The sequence below is a fragment of the Elephantulus edwardii genome, unplaced genomic scaffold (genome assembly GCF_000299155.1).
Source record: "Elephantulus edwardii isolate Elephantulus edwardi_28Jun2011 unplaced genomic scaffold, EleEdw1.0 scaffold00031, whole genome shotgun sequence".
Classification (NCBI taxonomy): domain Eukaryota; kingdom Metazoa; phylum Chordata; class Mammalia; order Macroscelidea; family Macroscelididae; genus Elephantulus; species Elephantulus edwardii.
The window spans coordinates 9,633,723-9,660,279 of NW_006399781.1; the positions used below are offsets into that span (position 1 = coordinate 9,633,723).

The 26,557-nt window shown below is 41.9% G+C and overlaps 1 protein-coding gene across 1 annotated transcript in view; it reads right to left on the bottom strand.

Annotated features, from left to right (window-relative positions):
• Positions 1-24,352: 24,352 nt before the first annotated feature.
• Positions 24,353-26,557, bottom strand: part of EHHADH (enoyl-CoA, hydratase/3-hydroxyacyl CoA dehydrogenase) — a 54,830-nt gene continuing 52,625 nt past the window's right edge. Inside the window, exon 7 of the mRNA XM_006884088.1 lies at positions 24,353-25,614. Coding sequence (XP_006884150.1) covers positions 24,353-25,614 — 1,262 coding nt within the window. The remainder of the gene's footprint in view (positions 25,615-26,557) is intronic.

Consider the following 26,557-nt stretch of genomic DNA (forward strand, 5'->3'; position numbering starts at 1 on the left):
AATTTTAAGTGAATCCTCAAACAGAAATTTTTAGAACTCAGCAGCACCATCTGGTGGGGAGTGCAGAAAAAACCAACCACCCCCAAAACCAGAAACCCCCAAACACCCCAAACTGCATTTATTCAGTTCTTAGACGGTATTGATTTCAATTGTACTTCATCCATTTTAAATATAATTTTTCTCTGAATATGGGATAAATGGAAGCTTTTTTTGTGCCTTTGAGTTGATTCTGACTTAATTCAAGCCCACGTATAACCAGGTAGAACTATCTCATAGAATTTTTTTTCCTTCCCTCCCCCCACATTATCTTTATAGAAGAAGACTGTCTTCTATAGAAGCTTGCCCAGGTGACGCATGAATTCAAAACCAGACTGCACTGGAAAGGTCAGCAGTTGAAGCCACGAGTCTTTCTGTGTGGGAGAGATGAGACAGTCTGCTTCTATAAGGATTACAATGGTGGGAAACTCGCGGGGCAGTCCTACTCTGTCCTATAGGATCGTTATGAGGTGGAATAAACTCCATGACAGTGGGTTTTCTTTGACTAAATCTAAGGTAATAGTTGTTGTTAGGTGCCGTCGAGTTGAGTATGACTCATAGTGACACTATGAACACAAAACGATCTGAATGCATCCTCCTCATCTCTGGCTCGCCTGAGTCCATTGCTGCAGTCACTAAGTCAATCTATCTTGTTGGGGAGGTGTGTCTTCCTCTCTTTTGCTGACCCTCCAGCTGTCCAAGCATGATGTCCCTTTCCAAGAAACAGTTTCCCCTGGAATGCTGAATATCCCATGGACTGCCAAGAGAGCAAACAGATATGTCTTGGAAAAGGTGCAGCCAGAATGTTCCTTGGAGGCAAAGAAGATATGTTGGCCATGTGGTTAGGGGAGGTTATTTCTTGGAGAGGGACATCATTCATCGAGGGTCAGTGCAGGAGAGGAAAACCAGGTTGGTTGGCCCAGGCACTGGAGAAATGGGCTAGAGTGTATCAGAGGTTGTGAGGATGGTGCAGGATAGGACTGGGTTCAGATCTGGTGTGGACAGGGTAGCTATGAGTCATACTTAACTAGACAACAATAAGTAACACGCCCAAAGCATGAGAGACGAAGCCTGCCATCTTTGTGCCTATGGAGCACTCTGGCTTCACTTTCCCCAAGACATATCTGTTCATTCTTTTGGTAGCCTGTGAGATATTCAGTACTCTTCTCCAACATGACAGTTTAAAGGCATCAAGTCTTCTTCTAGCATCCTTATTCATTGTCTAGCTCTCAGATAGCAAATTATTGGAAAGACCAGGTGCACTTTTGTCTTCAGAGTGACATCATTCCTCTTCAGTATTTTGGAGCTGTCCCTGACAAAGTACTTGCCCAAAGCAATATGTCCCCTGATGTCTTGACTGATAGCACCAGGGGTGGGGGTGGGGGTGATTGTGGATCCAAGCAAGACGAAATCACTGACAACATCAATCTTTCTCCATCTGTTGTGATGTTGCCTGTTGACTCAATGGTGAGGATTTTTGTCTTCTGTTGAGGTACAATTGTTTGTGCTGCCTAGGAACCTCTGAGTTCACTAAAGAGTCAACACTAGGAAGTATTCCAACCAAACATACCACCACCTAGAAGTGTCCAACTCATGGCAACGCTCTGTTGATTTCCAAAGTTGTAAATCTTAAAGAGAGACGATTACTTCTGGTCCCTCCCAACAACATGAACAAAGTATGAAGAAGTTCCACCACGCTTCCCTCTAAGGAGCACGCTGGCTGTACTCTGTCCAAGATATATTTATTTGTTCTCATGGCAGTCCTGGGATAGTTAGCCCTCTTCTCCAACACCACAGCTCAGAGACATCAGTTCTTCTGGCATCTTAATTCATTGTCCAACTATCAAATGAGTCATAAATGAGTACTGAAGCCAGGAGTCTATGGCCTCAGGTAATAGATAACAATAGTCCAGATCGAAGTGATAGCAGACATTGTTGTTTTTGTTAGGTGCTATCAAGCTGATTGCAACTCATAGCAACCTGATGAATCTGAACCGTGCCCTATCCTATACGTCATCATCTCTGACATACGTGAGCCCATTGTTACAGTCACTGTGTCAAACTATCCTGTTGACTGTCTTCCTCTCTTCCTCTGACCCTCTACCTTTCCGTGCTTAATGTATTTTTCCAAGTACTGGCCTTTCCTAACAATATGCCTAATTTATATGAGATGAAGCTTCACCATCTTTGCCTGTAAGAAGCACAGTGACTGCACTTGCTGTTGTTGCTGTTGTTATGTGTTGTCAAGTTGACTACAACTCATTGCAACCCTATGCACAATAGCTCTGAACCCTGTTCTATCCTGAGCCAACCTCACTGTTTCTGATACACTTACCCTCATTACCCTAGTTATTGTGTCAATCTGTCTCATCCAACGTCTTCCTCTCGTTCTAAATAAATCATATTTGTTTCTTCTTTTGGCAGTCCATAGCATAGTCTCCAACACCACAATTCAAAGACATTGATTGGTTTTCTGTCATTCTTAGTCATTGTCTAACTTTCAGGGAGCTCTACTGGCTTAGTGGTAAGAAGCTGCACTGAAATTCCAAAGGCACATGGTTCAAATCCACCAGTTGTTCTGTGGGAGAAGGATGGGCAATTAATTGCCTCTGAAAACTCTATGGAGAGTCACCTATGAGTAAGTTTCAACTTGATGACACACAAAAACAATAACAACCACTTTCTGATGCATAGCAGTAGTTAAAAAGATCAAGTCATTTAAAAGACCTTATCTTCAAACTGACTTTGTTGCTCTTTAGCATTTTACAAAGGTCCTTGATAACAGATTTTCCCAATGCAACAAACATTTCTTTAGATTATTTTAAATTTTATTTTATTAATTTTAATGAAAACTTAGACTTTGGATTTCCATTCATTCATTGTTGCACTTTTCTCCCCCCCAGTATACTATCCTCTTGGAAAAGAAAAAGAAAAATTCTTTCATTGTTTTATAATCCCTGTCTCCGGGTCGACTCCACCATGTAGCCTTCTCTTTGGACTCCTGTCATGACAAAAATACCTAATCACATATCCCTCTTAAACAGTTTTCTCCCAGAGGTACACAGTTCGAAGCCACCAGATGCTCTGCCCGAGAAGGAGGGACAATTTCCTCCTGTACCAGTCAGATCTGATTTGACAGTACACATACACACACACAAATAATAAAATAAAAATAAATAAAAAACAGTTTTCTCCCTCATCTGTTTCAATGCAATATACATTGTTGAACCTATCTTTCTTAGTCTCCCCCCCAACCCCAAGGTCAGTCCTGTTTTACAACAGTGGTACCATGTAGTATTTGTCCTTTTGTGACTGAGATCCTTCACTCAGCATAATGTCCTCCAGGGTCACCCATTTTGAATAATATTGCATGAGTTCCTTGTTTTTCAATGCAGCTTAGTATTCCATTGTGTGAATATACCACAGCTTCTCTATCCATTTGTTTGTTGATGGGCACTTAGGTTGTTTCCAACTCCTTGCTATTGTGAACAAAGCTGCAATAAACATGGGTGTACATATATCTGCTTGGATGCCAGTTATGGTCTCTTTGGGGTATATTCCCAGTAGTGGAACAAATGGTATCTCTATTTGCAATTTTTGAGAAAGTGCCATACTGCCTTCCATAGTGGTTGCACCATTTTACACTCCCACCAACAGTGAATCAGGGTTCCAGTTTCTCCACAACCTCGCCAGCATTTGTTGCTTGCTGTTCTGTTAAATTTTGCCATTCTGACTGGAGTGAGATGGTATCTCAAAGTCGTTTTGACTTGCATCTCTCTTAGAGCTAGGGATTTTGAATGTTTCTTCATGTGCTTGTTAGCCATCTGAATGTCTTCTTTGGTGAAGTGTCTGTTCATATCCTGTGCCCATTTTTCTATTGGATTATTTACCTTTATCTTGTTGTGGTGTCCTTAGATTTCTTGACTTCTGGTGCCAAGGATGTTGTGTGTGGATTCAAGTACGATGAAGTCTTTGACAATTTTAATCCTTTCTCCATCCATCATGATGTTGTCTACTGGTCCAGTAATGAGGATTTTTTTTTTGTTTTGGGTTTTTTTAGTTGCTCAATAATTTTTTTAAAGACTGAATGAAACTAGACACCCTGTTCTTTTCTTCCATTTCCAACTCTGAACATTATAATCAAGCAAAGTCTTCAAATGAGACACCGATCATTATAAGAGTGGAGATGCAAAGGTGTTGGGCAAAACCACTTTTCGGCACTGTGTACTGTCTACCTATCATGCTTTCCTATGGGTGCCAGGATGGGAAAGGCCAAGTAGAGACCATCAGGAGTCCAGGCAAAATTTAGCTCTGCTCCTCTACCATCTCTCCTGACCAGGGACAGGAAAAGGGAGACTGAAAACTGGAAGAGCAGAAAGCCTAGAGCAGAATTGCACAATTATCAGCTTTTAGGAATGCTTCCTAATTTAAAAACAAACAAACAAAATACCCCCAAACCGGATTTTTTTAAAAGAGCAAAACCAAACTGAAACAGCAAACCATGGGAACCAGATTGGTCAGAAAAGCTGGTAAGATGTGGAAGGCAGGTGTGTACATGGTGGGAGAGGTGCAAACACTGGGAAATGCAGGTATGAAGCAGAGAAGACAGGGGTGAACACAGGTACGGCAGGCTGACCTTTGGTTACAGGAATGAGAGAGATGGGGGCTTCTCTTTCCCTTCACAGACTGATGAGAGGGGGTAGTGGGCACTTGGGCAAAGAGTCTTCTATTTCCTGAATATCAAGGGAAAGTCAGTTTGTTTGCTTATCTTGCGCTATCATAATCAAAATATGGCCCTCAGTCTATCCCACCTGAATTTAAAAACCATCTCACGAATAGATTTGAGGCATTGAACACTAATGATCAATGCCCAGATGAGTTGTAGGACGACAGCAAAGATATCATCCATGAAGAAAGCAAAAGATCATTACAAAGAAAAGGGAGAAAGAATAGACCAAAACGGATGCCAGAAGAGACTCTGAAAATTGCACTAGAACGTCAAGGTGCCAAAAACAAAGGGAAGAAATGCTGAACAAAAGAGATGAACAGAAGATTTCAAAGGGTAGCTCAAGAAGACAAAGTACTGTAACAAAATATGCAAAGAGCTTTAGTTAGAAAATAAAAAAGAGAAGAACTCACTAGGCAGTTCTCAAGCTGAGAGAACTGTAAAACCAATTCAGACCTTGAGTTGCAACACTGAAGGATGCTATGGGCAAAATTTTGAGTGATGCAGGAAGTATCAAAAGAAGATGGAAGGAATACACAGAGTTTCTATAGTAAAATGAATTGGCTGACATGGAAGGGAGACTAAAAACTGGAAGAGCAGAAAGCCTAGAGTAGATTTGCACAACTATCAGCTTTTAGGAATGCTTCCTAATTTAAAAAACAAACAAACAAAATACCCCCAAACAGGATTTTTTTAAAAAGAGCAAAACCAAACTGAAACAGCAAACCATGGGAGCCAGATTGGTCAGAAAAGCTTCCTATTGTAGGAAGTAGTTAGTATATGATCGAAAACCAGTGGTAACATAGGAAGATGTTAAAGCTGGACTGAAGGGACTGGCAAAAAATAAAGGCTTGGCAACTGATGGAATACCAACAAATGTGTTTCAACAAGCAGGCATAGCAGAGGCGGTAGTGGTAAGTTGTCACATGCTGAATGTATTTGAAGTTAGAAGCTCATTGCCGTTGATCAGAACTGACTGATTGCTGATCCTCCATTCTGAGGCTGGAAACCACATGGGATGAGGTTGCCCACGTTAAACCTGCAGAGCTGCTGCTGGTGGGTTCCGATAACCAGGGAGGCACAGCATTGGGTTAGCAGCACAACTCTTTGAAGGTAAAACAACTGAGATTTGCTGCTGGATTCCATATGAGGAGTGAGATAAAGAGTCAAGGATGAGTCAAGTAATTGGTGAAATGGAGCTGGTAAGAAGTGCAGGGGGAACGTGGGCATCTTGTCTTGAGTTGTTATTTGACAGGTTTGTGTTGGAGATCAAATGTTCAACTTAGAACATGAGCTCTGGTGGCCTAATGATAAGAAACTATGCTGCATTCCCAATGGCACACGGTTCAGATCCACCAGCTGCTCCACGGGAGAAAGATAGGCAATCTCCTTTTGTGCAGTTTACTGTCTCTGAAAGCCCACTGGATGGTCAGCAATTGGTTGATTTCAACTTGATGGAGCATAGTAATAAGTCTTAGAGGTACAGTAAACATGAATATGTAATTGTCAAGCAGACAATCAGACAAACTAGTCCAAAGTTCACTGGAGAGGGCCAGGCTGAAGGTGTGAATTGAGGCATTTTCACCGTGGAGATGACATTCAAAGCCATGCACAGGAGGTCACCAAGAGAGTTGATACAGACAGAGAAAGGAAGAGGTGGAAAAGCGGAACCTGGAGAACCAGCAATGCAGACTAGGAAGGAGGATGTGGGGGGCAATCAAGAGAGTGGTCACGTCCTGGGCTTCAGCAAAGCAGGCTGAGGAAATGAGGAAGAGGAAATGAGCGAACCAGAACCTGACCAGTGTGTTCGGCAAAAAACAGAGGTCACTGGGGAACTTCACAAAAGTGGGTACTGGAGGAGTGATGAGGCTAGTATGTTTACGGCATTGAAGTCTATGGGGGAGAGAATAGTCTAAAAGTATTATATTTTAGGGCATTATTTTTATCGTAGGAGTATGCAATGAGGGTTGCAGAGTGGATTATATTTGGGGGTAGAGGGTGGCGTTTGGGGAGGTGTGGATTGTGTACCAATGAGGGAGTTTTTCTTTTGCTTTTCAAGGAGAGGAGCAAATGGGGGGGAGGGGAGAGGGGTTTGTGCGGGGAGAAGGGTGCAACAATGAATGAATGGAATCCCAAAATCTCTGTAGATGTTCATTGAAATGAAAAAGAAACAACCTAAATTTAAAAAAAAAAAAAAGCTTCACTGGAACAGGTTCAAGGGAGATTGTGAGGAAATGAATGGAAAGGAAGAATAATCAATGCTATGAAGGAAAGAAAAGTATTTGTAGCTGGATAGGTAAATAGGATTATGATTTTTTTTCAGATCTGAGAAATTATTTAAAGCGCTTTTGTGTACCACACAACACTTAATAGTTACATACTTTTGGGGCATACAATTTAGTAATATCAATTACACTAAATATCCCATCACCATAAACAAACACTGCTTCCTAAACAGTGGATCCCTCTGCTCATTCCTGTCCTTCCTGCCTCTGGTAACGCACTAATACTCTTTGGACCCTCCATATATGTGATCTCGTCTATGTGAGATCATAAGCATTTGTCCTTTTTGTGGTTAAATCTTATTTCACTGAGAATAAGACTTTCAAGATTCATCAAAGCTCTGCAGTTGTGTTAGGGTTTTGTGGGGTTTTTTCCTTCTTGTTCTTTAAGTTAGGAAAGATCACCACTTGCGTGTATACCGATTGGAAAGAAGCCAAAGAGAGGGAAGTTAATGAAAGGGAAGAGAATCATTGGAACAGGGTATTTGAGTAGGTGAAAGAGGATGGGATGGAGTGGAGGAGTTGGACTTGGGCAGATGCAAAGATAGTTTGCTCTTAGAGACAGGAATGGCCGGATATATGTGCACAGATGAAGGGAGGTGGGTAGATGTGTTGGTGGGTGCTTGTGGCAATTCTGATTGTTTCTATTTTCTCAGCGAAGAAAGCAAAGACATCAGCTGAGAAGGAGGATGGGGAAGGAGGTGACGGAATGTGGAAGAATAAGCGGTGTGAAGTAGTTACTAAGCAGAGTGGGAGAGTAAATGGACTAGGGAGACATAGTAGGAGGGCCTCTGTGAGGTTCATGGTTCTCTTGAGTGACCACCTCCAGTACTAACACCCAGCATCATTCACTTGACAGGGAGGCACTTGTTACATTCTATTATTATCATCTCTGACAGTTTTATCTTCTTATTCCAACCCCCACCCCCGCCCCTAATTCTACCTTACTTGTTTCCAAAAAAGAAGTCCTGGTGGTGTGGTAGGTTAAATGTTAGTCTGCAGACTAAAAAGGTAGAAGTTCAAACCCACAGGTCACTCCAGGGGAAAAAAATGAGACAATCTCCTCTCACTGAGATGGAGGGCCTTAGGGACTCAAGGGAGGGTCACTGTGAGTTGGAATCCACTCAAAGGCCAGGGTTTTGCATTTGTTTCCAAAAAGGATCTGAAACAATGTGCATGTAACAGAGAATTAATCAAGACTTCACAACTAAAGACCTCAAAAATAAGGAGAATTCTGTGTGTGAACTATCACTGCTGGAACTCTGTGGGGATAGCTGTCCAATTCTCAAGTGTACTCTTACTAAGTCCACAGGGTTAATTGACATAACTACATCCTCCAACCTGACCTCTACACTAATAAAGGTGGTATTTGGGGTCTGTAGCTACTTTCTTGGTTTGGTTTTGTTTTTTAATACATTTCAGAAGCTGCTTGGTTAAGCCAGTCATAGGAGACTTTCTTGAAGACCCTAATAATTTAAGCCAAGAAAATGAAGGGATGTTCAAAGAATAATTAGAGCTTGGGCAAAATGCTGTTAATGTTAATCATGAATTTAAAATAATTCAAGGGAAGGATTTGGACAACCAGTTAGGTGATGTCAAAGATCATACAGGGACCAGGTCATGAGGAATGACTGACGTCTTGGACTCCTTGTAATGAATTTCCAAAACTGATATGATGAGAGTGCTATTTAAAAGATACAAGGCAGAAGCTGTACACTGGGTGTTGTGGTATCCTGCTCAGACATAGACCTTTCCCCTTCAGTCCAAGGTACTTATTCTTGTGGCTTTTGAGAGTCTAACTGCTTGGCGAGGTTAAGGACTTGAGTTCCTCCAAGGAAATTTCCCTTGGCTGATGGTGGATGCCTTGTTCAAGGCCGTACCTTTCTCCTTGGTGGCAGCCCACATCCAAAGCCAAGTCAAGGTGAGGATACAGTCCCCAGCCCCACAGTTTTCATTTAGGTAATTTCTGATGGGCTATTTAATCCCCATCATTTTCATGAATCAGCTAAAGTCTGTTGAGCCCATGTTACAATTCACTCCTTCCTCCTGCTTAATCCTTTGTTACACGCTTGCAGGTGTTATTTCCAAAAGGACTCACCAGTAGGCCTCCTTTATGAATATCTCTACCTCAGTGCCTGTTTCCTGGGGAACAGGCCTACGACAGTTGCTAGCACAAATGGTCCTTGGAAGAAAACTCTGAAATGGGATTTTGGAGTTGGATTACTTACCAGCCATTTGGCAAAGAAGACTTCCTTCCTTTCCAGATCCTTTCTGGAAACAAATGCAAAACCCTGGCCTTTGAATGGATTCCAACTCACAGTGACCCTCTCTTGAGTCCCTAAGGCCCTCCATCTCAGTGGGAGGAGATTGTCTCATTTTTCTCCCCTGGAATGACCTGTGGGTTTGAACTTCTACCTTTTCAGTCTGGAGACTAGCATTTAACCTACCACACCACCAGAACTTCTCTTTTGGAAACAGGTAAGGTAGAATTAGGAGTGAGGAATGGAAGGTGGAGTGTTGATAGGTCCTGGTATGCTGTAACCGTGCAAAGGTTAAACTTTCAGCAGGGGGAAATTGGGAAGGGATCCCAGAGAAAGGCACACCAGGCATTGGAGAGGTTCGTGTTGTTACTGCTGGCTGCTGTGTAGATGATTCTGATTCATAGCAACCCCACTGTCCAATCTGACATCATTCTAACAGTAGTTGTTTGAGCCCATTGTTGCAAGCAGAGTCAGTTCATCTTGTTGAAATTCTTCCTCTTTTTTTTCTTCTGATATTTTGTTTTATCAAGTGTGATGTCCTTTATTTTATTTCTTTATTTCGTGTGTGTGTGTGTGTGTGTGTGTGTGTGTGTGTACCATCGAGTCAGTTCCAACCCAGCTGGCACAGGAGGAGATTGCCCCTTCTTCTCCAGAGAAGAATCTGATGGATTTGAACCGCACACCTTCAGGATTACAGCACAGCTTCTTGCCACTAGGCTATCAAAGGTCCCTGTGATGTTCTTTTGACAATATATCCTGCTTCACAGGAGCAATCCAGCTATCCTTCTTCCAAGACATTTATTTGTTCATTGTTTTTGTCAGTCCAGGCTTGATTTAATATTATTTGCCAATACTATAATTAAAAAGCATCAATTCTCCTTTGGCCTTCCTTATTCATTGTCCAACTTGCACATGTTTATCAGTCAGATGAAAACACCATAGCTTGAAGCAGGCACACCTTAGTCCTCAAAGGGATATCTCACACTTTATTTTTTTAATTTATTATTAATTTCAAGGAAAATTTACAGAGACTTTGGATTTCCATTCATTCAGTGTTGCACTTTCCCCCCCTCCCAACCTTCCCCCAATATCTTACATTTTGATACTTTAAACAAGTCTTTTACAGTAGAGTGCTCAAGGGTTTTTTATTTATCTTATTATTATTAATTTTAATGAAAATTTACACAGACTTTGAATTTCCAGTCTTTCATTGTTGCACTTTTCTCCCTGCTCCAACCCCCCAAACTAGTTCACTCTTCTCTTTGAAAAGTAAAAGAAAAATTCTTTCATTGTTGTACAATCCCTCCCCCCAAGTCCACTCCGCTATACAACAGCCTTCATTCTGGACTCCTGTCATGACAATAATGACTAATCATATAATCTCTTTTAAATAGTTCTCTCTCTCATCTGTTTCAGTGCAGTATACATTATTTATCCCATCTTTCTCAGTGTCCCCCCAATCCTGATGTCAGTCCTGTTTTACAACAGTGGAACTATGCAGTATTTGTGACTGAGATATTTCACTCAGCATAATGTCCTCCAGAGTAGAGTGCTCAAGTTTTAAAAACTTTTTTTTAAGGAAACAGCTTTTTATTTTTATTTTATTTTCTTATTTTATGTGTGTGTGTTATGTGTACCGTCAAATCAGATCTGACTGGTGCAGGAGAAGACTATTCCTCCTTCTCCAACAGAGCATCTGGTGGATTTGAACCGTGCACCTCTGGGATTGCACTACACCTTCTTGCCACTAGGCCACCAGAGCTCGCCTTAAAAACTTTTTAATTCAACAGTGGAGGGTGGAGGGACAGCACAGGAGAGGAAGACCCTTGATGAGATGGATTCATTCAATCACTGGGGTAATGGGAATAGGTGTGTTAGAGACAATAAGACTGGCAAAGGATAGAGCAGGGTTTAGGGCTGTTGTACATAGGGTCACTAAGAGTTACAGGTGACTCAACGGCACATAACAGCAACAACAACAACCACTAATATCACAAGCAAGCAAAATATGGTTGAAGATCATCTAAAAATGGCTAGAACAGTACATTGATAGAGAAATTCCAGACGTTCAAGCTTGGTTTAGAAGAGGCGGCAGCACCAGGGATATCATTGCTTAGTTTTAGGGTTGTTGTGGCTTTTTTCATTAAAAGTTTTTTCATTCATATACATTGTATTTCACACATTTCTTCCTTCACATTGTGTTTCATACGATCATTCCCATATACTGTGTCTTTCAAAAATAAACATCATTGGTCTGTACCCACTACTACCCCACCACTTCAGATCCTCAGCGGATCTTTCCTAATTCCTTCCCCCCCTCCCTCCACTCGCCAAACTCTGAGATCTTGTGGTTCCCCCTCCCTGACGCTGAGGCCTCTGTCCCTCCTCTTCCCTCTTTCTTTGCTCAAGTCTTTGTTTGATGTTTTGACCACTGCTCCCAGGGACTTGGATTTGGATCCATGCAATATGAAACCCTTGACAATGTCTATCTTTTCTCTCTTTATCATATGCTTGTTGTGGAGTGCCATCAAGTCAGAATCGACCCAAAGCTGACCGTCCAGTGAGTTTCCAGGGGCATTGTTGAATCTCATGGGAGGAAACTGCCCATCTTTTTCCCATGGAGAAGCTGGTGGATTCAAACTGTGTACCTTCAAGTTGACAGTCCAGCTCCTTACTATAGGCCACCAGAGCTTCCTGGCCACCACTGTATTATTTATTGGTTCATCTGTGAAGCTTTTTATGTTCAAGCCTAATCCATACTGAAGGCTCCAGTATCTGATTTCATCAAGTCCTCTTCTTGTTCAACACGCAATATTGTGTCATCTGCATATGCAGATTGTTAATGAGTCTTCCTCCAATTCTGATGCTACAAATAAGTATGGTGAAAAGCTACAGCCCCAGCATACACCTTTTCTGATTTTAAACCATGAGGAGCCCTGGTATTGTGGACTATTTCTACATTCTGCTGAATCACTTTTCTTGGGAATGGATACAAACCAGCTATCCTCCCAATTTCTTAGCTCTTCCAGAGTTGCACCTGTGTGTTGAAACACCTCAACTGGCAATTGAGTCCTTCAATTCCAACAGACTTGTTTTTGGCCAATGCTGTCAAAGTAGGGTAGACTTCCATCAGTTCACATGCTACCACTTGACATGGTTACACTTCAACCATTTCTTTTTTGAGGGGGTGATTTATCTTCTTGCACTTTCTCTTTTTTGTAACTTCTTATTGTGATTTGGGTGAACTGTAAATTCTTTTTGGTATGGTGACTCTGTATTGCAACTCAGCTTGAATATTTTCTTCAGTTCTTTCAGCTTGAAAAATGTCAAGCATGCCCTTCCCTTTTGGTTTTATACCTCCAGGTCTTCACAGATTTATAGGAAGTTGTAATTACACAAAGTCAGATGGCTTTTGCTGGGGGCGACTGCTGCACTAGAAAAACACAATAAAAGGTGTGAAGATGATTTATTTCCAACATAAGACGAACTGCGGATGGCAGAGGGCTCCTCTGGCAACACATAAAGAGATTCTCATCTCTTATAGTCACAGGGCAGAAAAAAAGCAGAGGACCAGGCCTGGGACTTAATTGTAACGGAAGTAGAGTTCCAGAGAAGGTTGACTTCCCTGTTCTAACAAGTCTGCTACACCAAACATAAGGCTTTGACTGGAAAGAAAGGGAATCTGTGGCTGGGATAGGAGCATCAGGTGCCCAGATTCTTCTGAAGCCCTGAGCCTGCAGAGACGGCTCCTCTCCTACCTGATGAAGGCTTGTGCTCACGTCTTTGTTGTTGTTTTTGTTGTTGTTACGTGCCATTGAGTTGCCTACAATCAATAACGACTCTATGTCCAGCAGCTCTGAAGCCTGCCCTGTCCTGAGCCAGTCTCACTAATTCCAACACACCAACTCCCATTGCCCCAGTTACTTTATCAATCCATCCCATCTTGCAGGCAATTCAGAGACTCTTGACCTCCAAGTCAGCATGTGAGCAGCTCAGATTTACCTATACTTCTCTTCCTGGCAATAATTGGGGTCAAAGTCCCAAATGACTCACCCGGGGAGGTGCTGAGGCTGCTGAAGGAGGAAGGGGATTAAACTCTGCAGGAACCACAGGACCTAGTCGACGCCTCTCAGTAAAAACTGGGACAATGTCCATGGGCCCTGGGGTCAGGGGAACAGATACAAACTCATCAAGGGCATTTACCAGGATGGGAACACTGAATATGATGCAGGCAAGGCTTTGGAAAACAGTTACTTACGCACTGCTAGATAGAGTCTTGGGAGCTAGATGAAGGTGATGACACACACTTGCATGCCCCTGCCCCATAAAATGTAAATGTGTCGATTCTGACTCACAGCAGCTCTCTAAGACATAGTAGAACTGCCACGAAGGGATTCCAAATCTGTAAGTCTTTCCAGAAGCATGCTTCCTCATCTTTCCCCCACTGAGCACTTGGTGGGTTCAAACCGCTGACTTTTCGGTTAGCAACTGAGCATGTAACCACCATTCCACAGGGGCGCCTGGCATACACAGTGAAACAGAAATGCCAAAGCAGCTGTGGCACACGGTAGAAAAGGAGATCAGAAGACCCAGACGAAAACTCTTGTAGCAGGACTATATGGGCAATGGCAGACGACCTAGCTGATTGGTCAAAGCCTATGAGAAGAATTGTTAGGAGACACAAGGAACACTAGGACTTGAGATATGGACACGTGGGAGTGGGCACACGGTGTATCCCAAGTTAGACCCTTCGGCGACCATCCACAGTGGGTCGCTTTGCATTTTGTATCTCGTCCTTCCCTCAGGACGCTCTGTTCCTGATGAGTGGCCACTTGAGATGCAACCCTGAGGAGACAACAGGGGCCCTCTGTACATGAAATTCTAACAAAGAGAAATGGATAACTTTTCATTTTAATTAAAGTTGAAGTGTAATAGAAATGTTCATATTTTCTGTCTGCACCTCCATATATCGTCTTTCATACTCCCTGAGGTAGGAGCACCCCATTTTGAAGTTTTTTATTCAGTTAAGTGGAATGGGTGCCCTAGATTCAGAGGCTCCCTTTGGTCAGGACCGAGAGACATTGCTTCTTGAATTAAGGACTCTGCTGTTCCTTTGTGCTGTTTCTGCCACCTTTCCTGCTGATACCAGATACTTTACAAAGTGTTTTTATAGCTGAGTAGCAGTCAGTCTGGGTTCAAGTAGGCCTGTGAGACTATTTCCTACTAAATAACAATTTAAAGACTTATTTTCAGGTTCCTAGTGGGCATTTCCATGAGCTAAGTAAAACAATTATATGTGAAATGTAACTTAAAACTTTTGAGCAATTCAGGTTCGAGTTGGAAGATACCTTAATTTACAGAAGTATCCCTCACTGCTGTTGAGTTGGAAGCAGCTCACAGCTAACCCTCCAGTGGGGCTTGCAGAAGGTGGAAATCATAGAAGAGAAGATAGCCCATCTTTCTCTTGAGGAGCCAGGGACGAATAAAAACAGCTAGAGAGACATCCATTGCCTTTGAGATGCTGTCTATTGTGGTTGTTGTGAGAAACCATCATTTTGAGTGTAACTCATAGCAACCCTATAAACAACAGACCTGAACCCTGTCATATGCCAACTTCATCATCATATTTGACACAGTAGAGCCCATTGCTCAAAGTCGCCATGCTAATCCACCTCTTGAGGGTCTTCCTAGAAAGGCATGAATCTCCACAACTTTACCAGAGCTCCCTAATTTCAGATATGACATAAAAGATGTCTAATCTGTACCTTTCCACCCCAGACTAACCAAAACAATTTTCTTATAAAACAAACAATTCTACTTAATGAGACTGGATGATGAATTTCCAAACCTGCTGGTACATCAGAATTCTCAGTAGCTTTGAGAAAACAACCATAAAGCAGCACATTCTCAGAATCCATGTGCATAGGTCAGGATTAGGTTAAGCTGTGAGCACTTAAACAAGTCTGACGTTGTTTGTGGTTGTTATTAGTTGTCATTATGCCTGCTTTGATTCGTGGTGACATGTGTGTTACAGGGTAGAACTGCTCCATAGAGTTTTCTTGGCTATTAACTTTATGGAAGTGAATAACTAGGTCTGTCTTCTATGGTATTGCTGTGTGGATTTGAACCACCAATCTTTTGGTTAAAAGTGGAATGCATACAGTTTTGTTACTAAAGGGCTACAAAGTTTATTATGTTGTTGTTTGCTGCTGAATTGGAATCAACCCATAGCTGACTCTTCAGTGGGTTTTCAGAGACAGTTAATCACAAGGGAGGACAGTTCCCATCCTTGTACAGAGCAGCAAGTGGATTTGAACTGCGTGCCTTTGGGATTGCAGCACAGCTTCTTACCACTAGGCCACATTTTATAAAGTCTAAAACAGTGTTTATTCAAGGTAAAAGTTGATTTTCACCCCTTTCACATAAATGATTGTTGATAGGCAATGAGGGACTTCTGCTCCATGAAGTCTTCATTGAGCCAGGCTGTTACCAGCCCTTGACTCCACCACCCCATCTTCTCACGGTCCATTATTGATGGATTTCCAACCATCATCTCTATGTCTAGGCAGCAAGAAGGTGGAAGGGACCTAAACAAAGTACAAGGGGCAAAAGATATCCATAAGCTGAGTTTTAAGATGGGTTTCCAGAACTTGCCATGTGATACTTGCACCTATCTCCCAGAACTTATCCACTTGTCCACAACTTTATGCAAAAGAAGTTGATGAATAGATTGTTTAGTGTCAACAACCACATCTCCCCCTGCCAAAAAAAGTGGACATTTATTATTACAGAAGGTAACACAGGGGTGCGTGTCAACATTCTCCTTGCAAATTTACACTTCAACAAACTCTCTAGATCTCGGCCAGCTTGAGGAATCCAAGGACACTCATGATTGTGTTGGAGAAGATTCTGCTTGGTCCCCTCCCATGGACTTTGCATTAGAGCTAAAAGTTGCAAATGCTTCCGTGTTCACCAAGGGCGATGAAAGACGACCACCAGGCAGGCAACACCAGTTCTGACTACGTCAACTTACAAGCTGCTTGCAGGCACTCATTGTATTGGGTTATTGTATGTGTGAAGAAAGAGAAGAAAGCAATATTGCATTTGAAATGCTTTGAATTTCTTGAGACAAGAATTGAAAACCCTGTTCACCTCTTTCATGCACTTCTTTCTGAGAGTGTTAGAAAAAGTATCAAGAACAGGATTCTGAGTGTGTGTTCCCCGCCCCAAACCAAACACCCCAAGAGTCCATTGCCCTGGTGTGGATTTCGGCTCACAGGGATCCTATAGGACAGGGTAGGGCCGCCCTGTAGGACTTCCAAGGCTGTAGTCTTTGCAGAGGCAGACTGCCTCATCTTTCGTTCACCCTTAGAGTGGCTGATGTATTTGAACTGCTAATTTTGTGATTGGCAGCCAAGAGCTTATTCTCTACACTATGACAGCTTCTTTGTCTTAGTTCCCAGTAACTGTAAATGGGATCCTATCTAAAAACAGAGTCTTTGAAGATGTTACCAGTGAGAGTAGAATGGTCCTTAATCAAAATGACTAGTGTCAGGAGCAACTATTAAATACTATGAGCATTATGCTGAGTGAACTAAGGATAAATACTATATATATTAAGGATAGGACCACTATTGTAGAAATAGAAGGATAACTAGTAAAACATGTATGGGAACCCAAAGGGGTGAGAGCAGTGGGGTGAGAACAGGTAGGGGCAAAACCATAGGATCATACAATTTGGTGGATGGACGGAGGTGGGGAAGGAAATGGAGAAGATACGGCGGGGACCTGAAAAGACAGGGTAGTAATGGGCAGAGTCCAATGGTGACGAAATTTATAAAACATAATTCATGGGGATGATTGTATGAAACATAATGTGATTGAAGGACAGTGTGAAACACAATGTAAACAAACTTTGTAAGCAAATGAATGTTGTTGTTGTTGTTGTGTACCATCCAGTTGGAACCGACCCATAGCTGACCCTCCTGCGAGTTTTTGGAGGCAGTTAATCACATGGGAGGAGCTTGCCCATCCTTCCTCCCGCAGAGCAGCTGGTGGATTCGAACTGTGTGCCTTCGGGATTACAGCGCAGCTTCTCACCACTAGGCCATATAAAGTAAAAATTAATAAAACATACACACAGAGATAATTATCTTTAAAAAAGAAGACTAGTGTCTTTACATAAAAATGGGAAATAGATCCAGACCCAGAGAGAAGATAGACAGGATAGATGACAGATAGATGATAGATAGATAGATAGATAGATAGATAGATAGATAGATAGATAGATGATAGATAGATAGAGGATGATGATGAAGGCAAAGGAGAGAAGCATCTACACAAGCCGAGAAACACCAAAGTTTGTCAGAAACCACAGAAACATGGGCAGGGCACGGGAGAATCTTCCTCCAGAGCTTTCAGAAGGAGCTGGGTCCTGCCAATGCCTGGATTTCAGACCTCTATCTCCAAAACTGGTGAGAGCAAATGTTTGTGGCTTTAAGCTTCCCAGTCTGAAATAGATTGTTACAGCTTATCTAGGAAACTAATACAAACAGGCAAATGTAGTCTTTTCCAAAAAGTCCCGATAGAAACGATACTGTCGTTATTATGTACCATGGAGTCAGAACCAAGCCATGTTCTGACTCTCCAGGAGACTTTCAAAAGCAGCTAATAGCACGTTAGGAGGCTGCCCATCTTGATGAATTTGAACCGTGTGCCTTCAGGTAGGCAACGCAGCTGCTTACCACTAGGCCACCAACCTCCCCTACAGACAATATAAATGTGTCGGCCCCCCCCCCTTGCTTTTGTTATCTAGTTTTTGTCTGGAAAGGTAGAGCAGTAAGGAGGAAGGCTAATAGAGTGCCCTGGGAATAACATTGGGTGTGGCACAACTCCAGAGGGCACCTTTCACAGGACGTCTACGAGAATGGCAACCTCTCCCAAGCAGAGAGTGAATACTGCCCTGGAGTCCTGCAACGCTGCCGGGCTGCCTGGAAATTGCAGAATTTATCTGCTAATCTCAGAACACGTGTGAGCTGGCAGGATAAGCAGATGGTACTGACAGTCGACCATTCTCCTCTGGCAGGAAGCTGTTTTTAAACATAGTTCGGGGGGGGGGGGAATGGGATTTCGATTAATCTCAGTCGCTTCCAAGAGAGTTTAGGTAATCAAGTGCAATATTCTGATTTCCAAGTGTCTATTTTAAAGACAAATGTGAGACTCTAGAAATGTTGGGTTCTTGCAGTGCTGTGGAGTATGATTTGTACAGGCAATTCTATACCATCATTAATCGTGAGAGGTCAGGGTCCCTCGCTCTATCTCTCTCGTGCACACCTGTTCCTGCCAGAAATGAATAAATAGCAACGGCAGCGGTGCGGTGAACGGCTTATGAGACTCATCCTTATAAAGCTGGAGACTTCTGGAAAATCTGCAAATCTTCAATGTGTAGTTCTCAGCAGAGTCACTTACTGTTAGATCACATTTCAAACAATCATTTGGAAGTCATTTTTAAAGATATTTCATTTTAAAATTATTAGCAACAGTTTTGGTCTTTTACAAAAATTCATTTCTCAATGAATTAATGGAAATCCAAAGTCTCTGTAAACGTTCATTAAAATTAATAAAAAAATTAAAATTAGAAGATGGAAAAAACCAAAACAACAAAAATATATTTCTAAGAACAGAATATGATAGCCTAGAAAGAAAAGTTTAATCATATTATCTACTCTCGTAGGTAACAAATTATACTCAACAAATTTAGAATTCATTTTCCTCCTCTGGTTAAAATAAGCGAACTCGTATTCTGTTTCTGTGTAGAACACTGGCCCTTAATCTTTTTCACATGCAAGCAAGATTTTACTGAAGATTATCCAAAAACGACTGGAACAGCACATCAACAGAGAACTACCAGAAGTCCAGGCTGGTTTCAGAAGGGGTCGTGGTACTAGAGATATTGTAGCTGATGTTAGATGGATCTTGGCTGAAAGCAGGGAATACCAGAGGAATGTCTATCTGTGTTTCATTGACTATGCAAAGGCATTTGACTGTGTAGATCATAACAAACTGTGGCTGACTCTGAGAATGGGAATCCCAGAACACTTGATCGTTCTAATGCGAAATTTATACTTGGACCAGGAGGCAGTCGTCAGAACAGAGCAAGGGAACACTGCATGGTTCAAAATTGGGAAGGGCGTACGCCAGGGATGCGTCCTATCTTCATACCTTTTCAACCTATATGCAGAACAGATTATCCGGGAGGCTGGGCTCTATGAGGAGAAATGTGGGGTCAAGATTGGTGGACGATTTATCAACAATCTGCGTTATGCAGATGACACAACCCTGCTTGCTGAAACTGAGGAGGACCTGAAGCGCCTGCTGCAGAGTGTCAAGGACTGCAGCCTACAATATGGATTGAGGCTCAATGTCAAGAAGACAAAGATTCTCGCCACTGGACCAATTGGCAGCATCAGGATGGATGGTGAAGAGAGTGAGATTGTCCACAGCTTTAGTTTGCTTGGCTCCATAGTCAACAGTCTTGGCACCAGCAGCCAGGAAATTAAAAGGCACATTGCCATGGGAAAGTCTGCTGTTAGGGACCTCTCCAAAGTGCTGAAGAGCAATGGTATCTCTTTGGAGACTAAGGTGCATCTGATACAGGCCATGTTTTTTGCAATCACTTGTTATGCATCAGAGAGTTGGACAATGACCAAGGAGGATAGAAGGAGAATTGATGCCTTTGAGCTGTGGTGCTGGAGAATAGTATTGAGAATACCATGGACTGCTAGGAAAACAGATTCATTCTGGAAAGGGTTAAACTGGGTGGCTCCTTGGAGGCAAGGATTCTGAGGCTCCGTCTAACATACTTTGGATATGTTGTGAGAGACCGGTCTTTAGAGAGGGACATCATGCTTGGGAGGGTGGAGGGACAGCGCAGGAGAGGAAGGCCCTCTATGAGGTGGATTGATTCAGTGACTGGGATAATTGGGATGGGAGTGTCAGAGACAGTGCGATTGGCACAGGACAGAGTGGAGTTTAGGGCTGTTGTACATAGGGTCGCTATGAGTCGCAGGCGACTCGACGGCACATAACAACAACAACAAATTCTGTTGAGACTATGAAGTTACCTATGGTATCTCTTTTAAGAACTGCATTTAGGTACATATGTACAACTTATGCCATTTATGCAAAACCTGTGCATAGAACAAGAGCCAGTTGTTTGAGTAGAACAAGGAGATTCTGAGTGGTTTAAAATAAAGTTCTATCCTTTCATTGCATTTATCCCACCTGTATGTTGAGCAAATAGTCCCAGCAATCAGGCTATAAGAATGCCGCAAGTAGGATTAAAGAAAGACTCATTTACAGCCTGTGATATGACACCGCATATCTTGTTGAAAAAGAAGAGAATCTTACTATTTACCACTTACTACTGATGAAGATCAAAGACTGTATTTTTTCAGAATGGATTACACCTAAAAAGAAAACAAAAATCTTTACAACTGGCCCAATAAGCAGTATCATGATTGTATTAGGCTGAGAGAGAGGTGGCCAGATTCCAAGTCTGTGGTCAGACAGCAGATTGGAAAATTCTTCCAACTCACAGGCCAGCAGTTCTGACAAAACTAAAGACAGGCAGGTAAAATGGCAGACTTCTGGCTCACAGGCTACAGTGATTAACAAAATCCCCACATAGCGTGTAATACAGTAGGTGCTGTCTCAAGTCCAAAGAACTAGAAGTCAGATGATGGGCCAGACGGAGGATTTAAATCGAGCGAAAAAGCCAAGAATTTAGCCAGCATGTATGCCTGTCTATCTATCTATCTATCTCTATCTATCTCCTCTTATCTTTCTCTAGAGATGTATCTATCTCTATATCATCTATATCTTTATCTATCTCAAACTCTATCTCTAATCTACATCTATCTATCTATCTATCTATCTATCTATCTATCTATCTATCTAATGCAGGCCACTTTCCCTAAGGAAAAGCCCTTTCAAAATAATTGGCTGTCATAGCAGATTATCATGAAAGATAACACACCACAACTGCTAAACCACTAAGATCATGGCCCTGATATGTTGCCACCTAACTGTAACCATCAAAATAAGAAATAGTAAAAATATATAAATTGTCAAGGATTTGATTTTATGTGGTTCCACAACCAATCTTATGAAAACAGCAGCCAAGAAATCAAATTATATATTGCACTGAGCAAATATAGTGTAAAGGAACTCCTTAAATTGCTAAAGAACAAGGATGTCACTTTGAGGACTAGGTGCTCCTGACCTACACTCTGGTATTTTTAATTCCCACATATGCATGTGAAAACTAGACAATGAGTAGGGAATGTCAAAAAAGGATGGAAGCCTTTGAATTATGATATTGATGAAGAATATTAACTATACAATGAACTGCCAGAACAACAAATAGAAGTACAACCAGAATATTCTTTAGATATTTTGAGTGTGCTGTTGGAGGAACCAATCCCTGGAAAAGGATATCAGGCTTGGTAAAGTGGAGGATCAGAGAAAAAAGGAAGATCCTCAATGAAATTGGCTGACGCAGGGGTTGCAGTAATGGACACAAACATACCCAACAATTTTGAGGATGGTACAGGACCAGGCAGTATTTCATTCCGTACTACATAGAGTCAATGGCATCTAGCAAACAAAAGAAAACCAGCATGTACTTCTAGAGGTTACTAACAGAAAGTCTACTCAAAAATCCACCATCATAAGAACATGAGAACAGTCCAAATGTCCAACCACAACTGAATGGATTGAGAAACTGTGGTACATTTATACAATAGAATACTATGCAGCATTCAGGAGCAACGATTTAGAAAAGTACTACATAACTTGGCAGGGACTGGAAAGCATTATGCTGCGTGAACTCAGTCTCATAAGAACAAATACTGCATAAGACCATTATTGTAAAAATCGAAGGAAAGCTAATAAAATATGTATGGGGACCCAGCAGGGGGAAAGGGTGGGAGCAGAGGAGTGAGGATGGGTAGGGGTGAAACCACAGGGTTGTACAATTTGGTGGATGAAGGGAAAAAGGTGAAAGAAAGGGAAGAATTCAGTGGGGACTTAAAAAAACAACAGGGTGATTTTGGGCAAAGTCCAAGAGTCCACAATTAAGGTTGCAAAGTGGAATGTACTTGGGGTGGTGGGAGGGGTGTGGGGGGTTTGTGTCCCAGGGAGGGTTTCTTTTACTTGTGAATGAGAGAGGAGCGAACTGGGAGGGGGGGAGGGCTGGGCGGGGAGAGAAGTGCAGCAATGAATGAATGGAAATCCAAAATCTCTGTAAATGCTCATTAAAATGAAAAATAAAAAAGATCAAAGACTATATGGCCTTCAATATAGGTTACACTTAAAAATAAAGAAAATTAAAATCCTCATAACTGGATAAATAGGAAATGCCATACTAAATGAATAAAAGATTGGAAAAAAAATAACATGGGAATGACTGTATGAAACACAATGTGAATGAAGATTAGTGTGAAACATAATGCATATGTATTTTTTAAGCAAACCAATAAGGAAAAAAGTCCACAAAACCCCCTCCAGCTTCAAATTCCAAATCTAGGGAGGCTAGTGTAAAGTGAAAATGAGTCTTAAAAACTTGAAATAAAATCCATTCGAGATTGAAAGAAAATGTCATGTATTTTTAAACGTCATTTCAAAAAGAAGTCACAACAGTCCAAGCACAGGTTTGTGTTATTTTTAATAGAAAAATCTATCTTATGCTACTACAATGAACTAGATCATATCAGAGATCTTGAGGATGGTGCAGGATAAGGCAAGGTTCAGACCATAAAGTCTACATAAGTCGTCTACCCCCCCACCCCCCACACACACACTTTCATTCGTTTAAGATTTCTCTATTAGGACTTTTGGTAATTTTGTTCAAGTTCACACAGTCACAGGATACAATTAAAACAATTCATTTCCATTCCACTGAATGACAGCACCTCGTTTATTTATTTATGTCTATGATTTCTTTAATGGTTTTACTGAGATATAATTCACATTCTATACAATTCATCCATTGTATGAATTGTAAGTCTATGTATATGTAAGTCTATGTGTATGTATATGTAAGTCTATGACTCAGTGACTTTTAGATCTATGCAACCATCAGCATAATAACTTGAGAACACTTTCACCACTTCAAAAAGAAATTCCTTATCTATGGGCAATCGTCTCATTTTCTATAAAATCATACAATGTGGCCTTTTTTGGTGAGCTTCTTTAATTGAGCATAAAGTTTAAGGTTCTTCCATGTGTTACATTTATCAATATTTCATCGCTTTTTGACTGAATAATATCCCGCTGTATGGATAGATCACACTTCATTCATTAGTTAATAGACATGTAAGTTTCTACTTTTGCCTATAATGAATAAATGTGTTACAAAAATCTGCGTCTGTCTCTCCTTGGGAAGCTTCCCATGCCCTCCCCCAGTGACCATCATTGCTGTCTTTGCCAACCATGTCCACTCCATCCCCAGTACAACTGACTAAATTTCAAAGGCCCCAAGGCTCTCTGGATTCTAAATGTGCCGAATGCTATCAGATAGTGCAACATGCTTGAGAGGTGCTCAGTGAATATTTGTGGAATAAATGATCCATAATGTTTACCATCTATCAGTGTGAGTGCACTCTCACTGTCTATGTGATTGGAAAGGATCAAAAGAACTTAGGACTTAGCTGCATTTACCATTTGTTAATTGACAGCAGATTTCTGCAAAGATCAATGCACTTGGAGACCTCAGCTTGTTCGTAAGACTCTCTTCTAATTCATTGGGATAGAAACAATACAGATTCCGAGGCTTAGGAAGCACATTCGTAAAGATTTGAGCCATTAGAATAATCAGGAAGAAGCCACAAAGAAGTGGTTTAGCTGAACAAATACTATTTATTTTCTTTTCTATTTTAGAGACATTGCGCTATGCATCTCTGGATTAAATTCACTGACATTCAGGGTGAATTTCACCTAATCACCTGATCCCAGCATGTAAGGGATGGATGACCTGAACGGCTGGATCACAATTTATTGATAGGAGACCCCGCCAAACTCTGCCATTGTTGCAAAGGCGGATTTCCCAGGGAGGCCAGTTTCTTCAGATAGTCACTGGGCTCCAGTTGGGGAATATCAGGATGTTGTCTGTAATACGTCTGCAGCTTCTCCAGCACCGTGGGCAATCCAACCGTGGAGGCATAGAACATGGGCCCACCCTTGTGCCTCGGCCATGCATACCCGTGTAAATAGATAACATCAATGTGCTCTGGACTAGAAGCTATCCCCTCATCCAAGATACGGAACCCTTCATTGATGAGCGCATAGACGCAGCGCTCACGGATCTCATCCTGGCTAATGCTACGCGGTTCAATGTGATGGGTTTCTCGGTACTGAGACAGAAATTTGGAAAGCCAGGGGTCAGGTTTGTGAATCCTACCCATGGGTTTGTCATATTGGTACCATCCCTTCCCTACCTTTTGACCAATTCGCCCTTGTTCACAGAGCATATCAGGGATTGGGCAGTATCTTCTGCTGCCTCGTTTTCGTGCAGGAGTCCCTGGAGGCAATGAAGGTCCAGTAAGACCCTGCCCCTGACGAGATCTCCAACCCACATCCAAGCCAGCAAGATCGGATGTTCTAAAGGGTCCCATTTTAAACCCAAACTCTTCCAGGACTTGATCTACCTCCTCTGGCTTACTACCTTCTTCTACCAAGAAGGTCGCCTGGATGCCTAAAGGGAACAACATTCGATTCCCAACAAACGCAAAACAGTTCCCTACGACTACCCCAACTTTCTCCATCCTTTTTGACAAGCTCATAACAGTAGCAATGGTCGTGGGAGAGGAGTGCTTGTTGGGAATAACCTCTAACAGCTTCATGACATGAGCTGGTGCAAAAAAGTGGGTGCCAATGACCAAATGAGGGCGGTCAGTGACCAAAGCAATCTCATCAATATCCAGAGCTGAAGTGTTAGTACATAAAAGAGCTTCCGGCTTGCATATGGCTGAGAGTTCAGCGAAAACCTTCTTTTTTAGGTTCATGTCCTCAAACACTGCTTCAATGACTAAATCGACACCACTGAGCTCTTTCATAGATGTGGTAAACCTGGGTGTGGGTGTTGACCAGGTCTGGCCATTCTGTTGCACTCTGGATGCATCCTTTTCCAAGATGGAGGTTATCATCTTGTTTGCTGTTTCTAGCTGCTGCTTGTCTGACTCCACACCAATTACAGGGATCTTGGCCCTGGCCAGAGAAATGGCAATTCCTCGGCCCATTGTTCCCAAGCCTGCAGACAAGAGAAGAGGAGAGAAAAACCAAGAGTTGATACTGAGTACTGGAGACCTTCTACTGGATAAAAAGTCCCTGCAGAAATAGGGGATCTAAAGAGATGGCTTCAAGGAATACAACAGATTATTAGTTAAGGAAAGACCCTGTCTTAAGTGCTTCAGAAGATAAGCAGGATTCTATCAGCACAGCGGCTGGTACAGGAAATGCACTTGAGAATGGAGGGGGAGGGAATGGGGGATAAATCTGTACAAATGAATGAAAAGCCAATTTCTTTATATGAAGAAATTTTTTTTCTTGTTGTGTACCGTTGAGTCAGATCGACTGGCACAGGAGGAGATTGTCCCTCCTTCTCCAATGGAGCATCTGGTGGATTTGAATCCTGCACCTTCAGGATTGCAGCACAGCTTCTTGACACTAGGCCACCAGAGCTCCCTTGAAAAGCCAATTTCTTAAGAATAGGTAAGATTCATAGAGTGCCACAAGGTTACATTTCCACCCACAAGTAATGAACAATCTGAAAATGAAATTAGGATAAGTATTCCATTTACAACAGCATCAAAAAGGGGGAGGGTGGGGAAGCAGGGCAAATATTTCAGACTTTACATGGTTTTATACAATGTACCTTATATTTCCCCCTTAATTTTTCAAAGGTGAATAAAAGTCTGGGAAACATTAAAAAAAAATAAAGACAATATTTAGGATCAAATTTAACAAAAGATGTATAGGAGCTATACTCTATAAATGAGAAAATATTGGAGGAAAGTATAGAAGGCCTAAAAATCTGTCCATCGGTCAAAAAAATTTGGGTCCTAGAATAATTTTGTGCAGTAAGCAAGAAATTTTTTTAATCTGCGATATGCAGAAGACACAACCCTGCTTGCTGAAACTGAGGAGGACCTGAAGCGCTTGCTACTAAGGGTGAAAGACTGCAGCCTCCAATA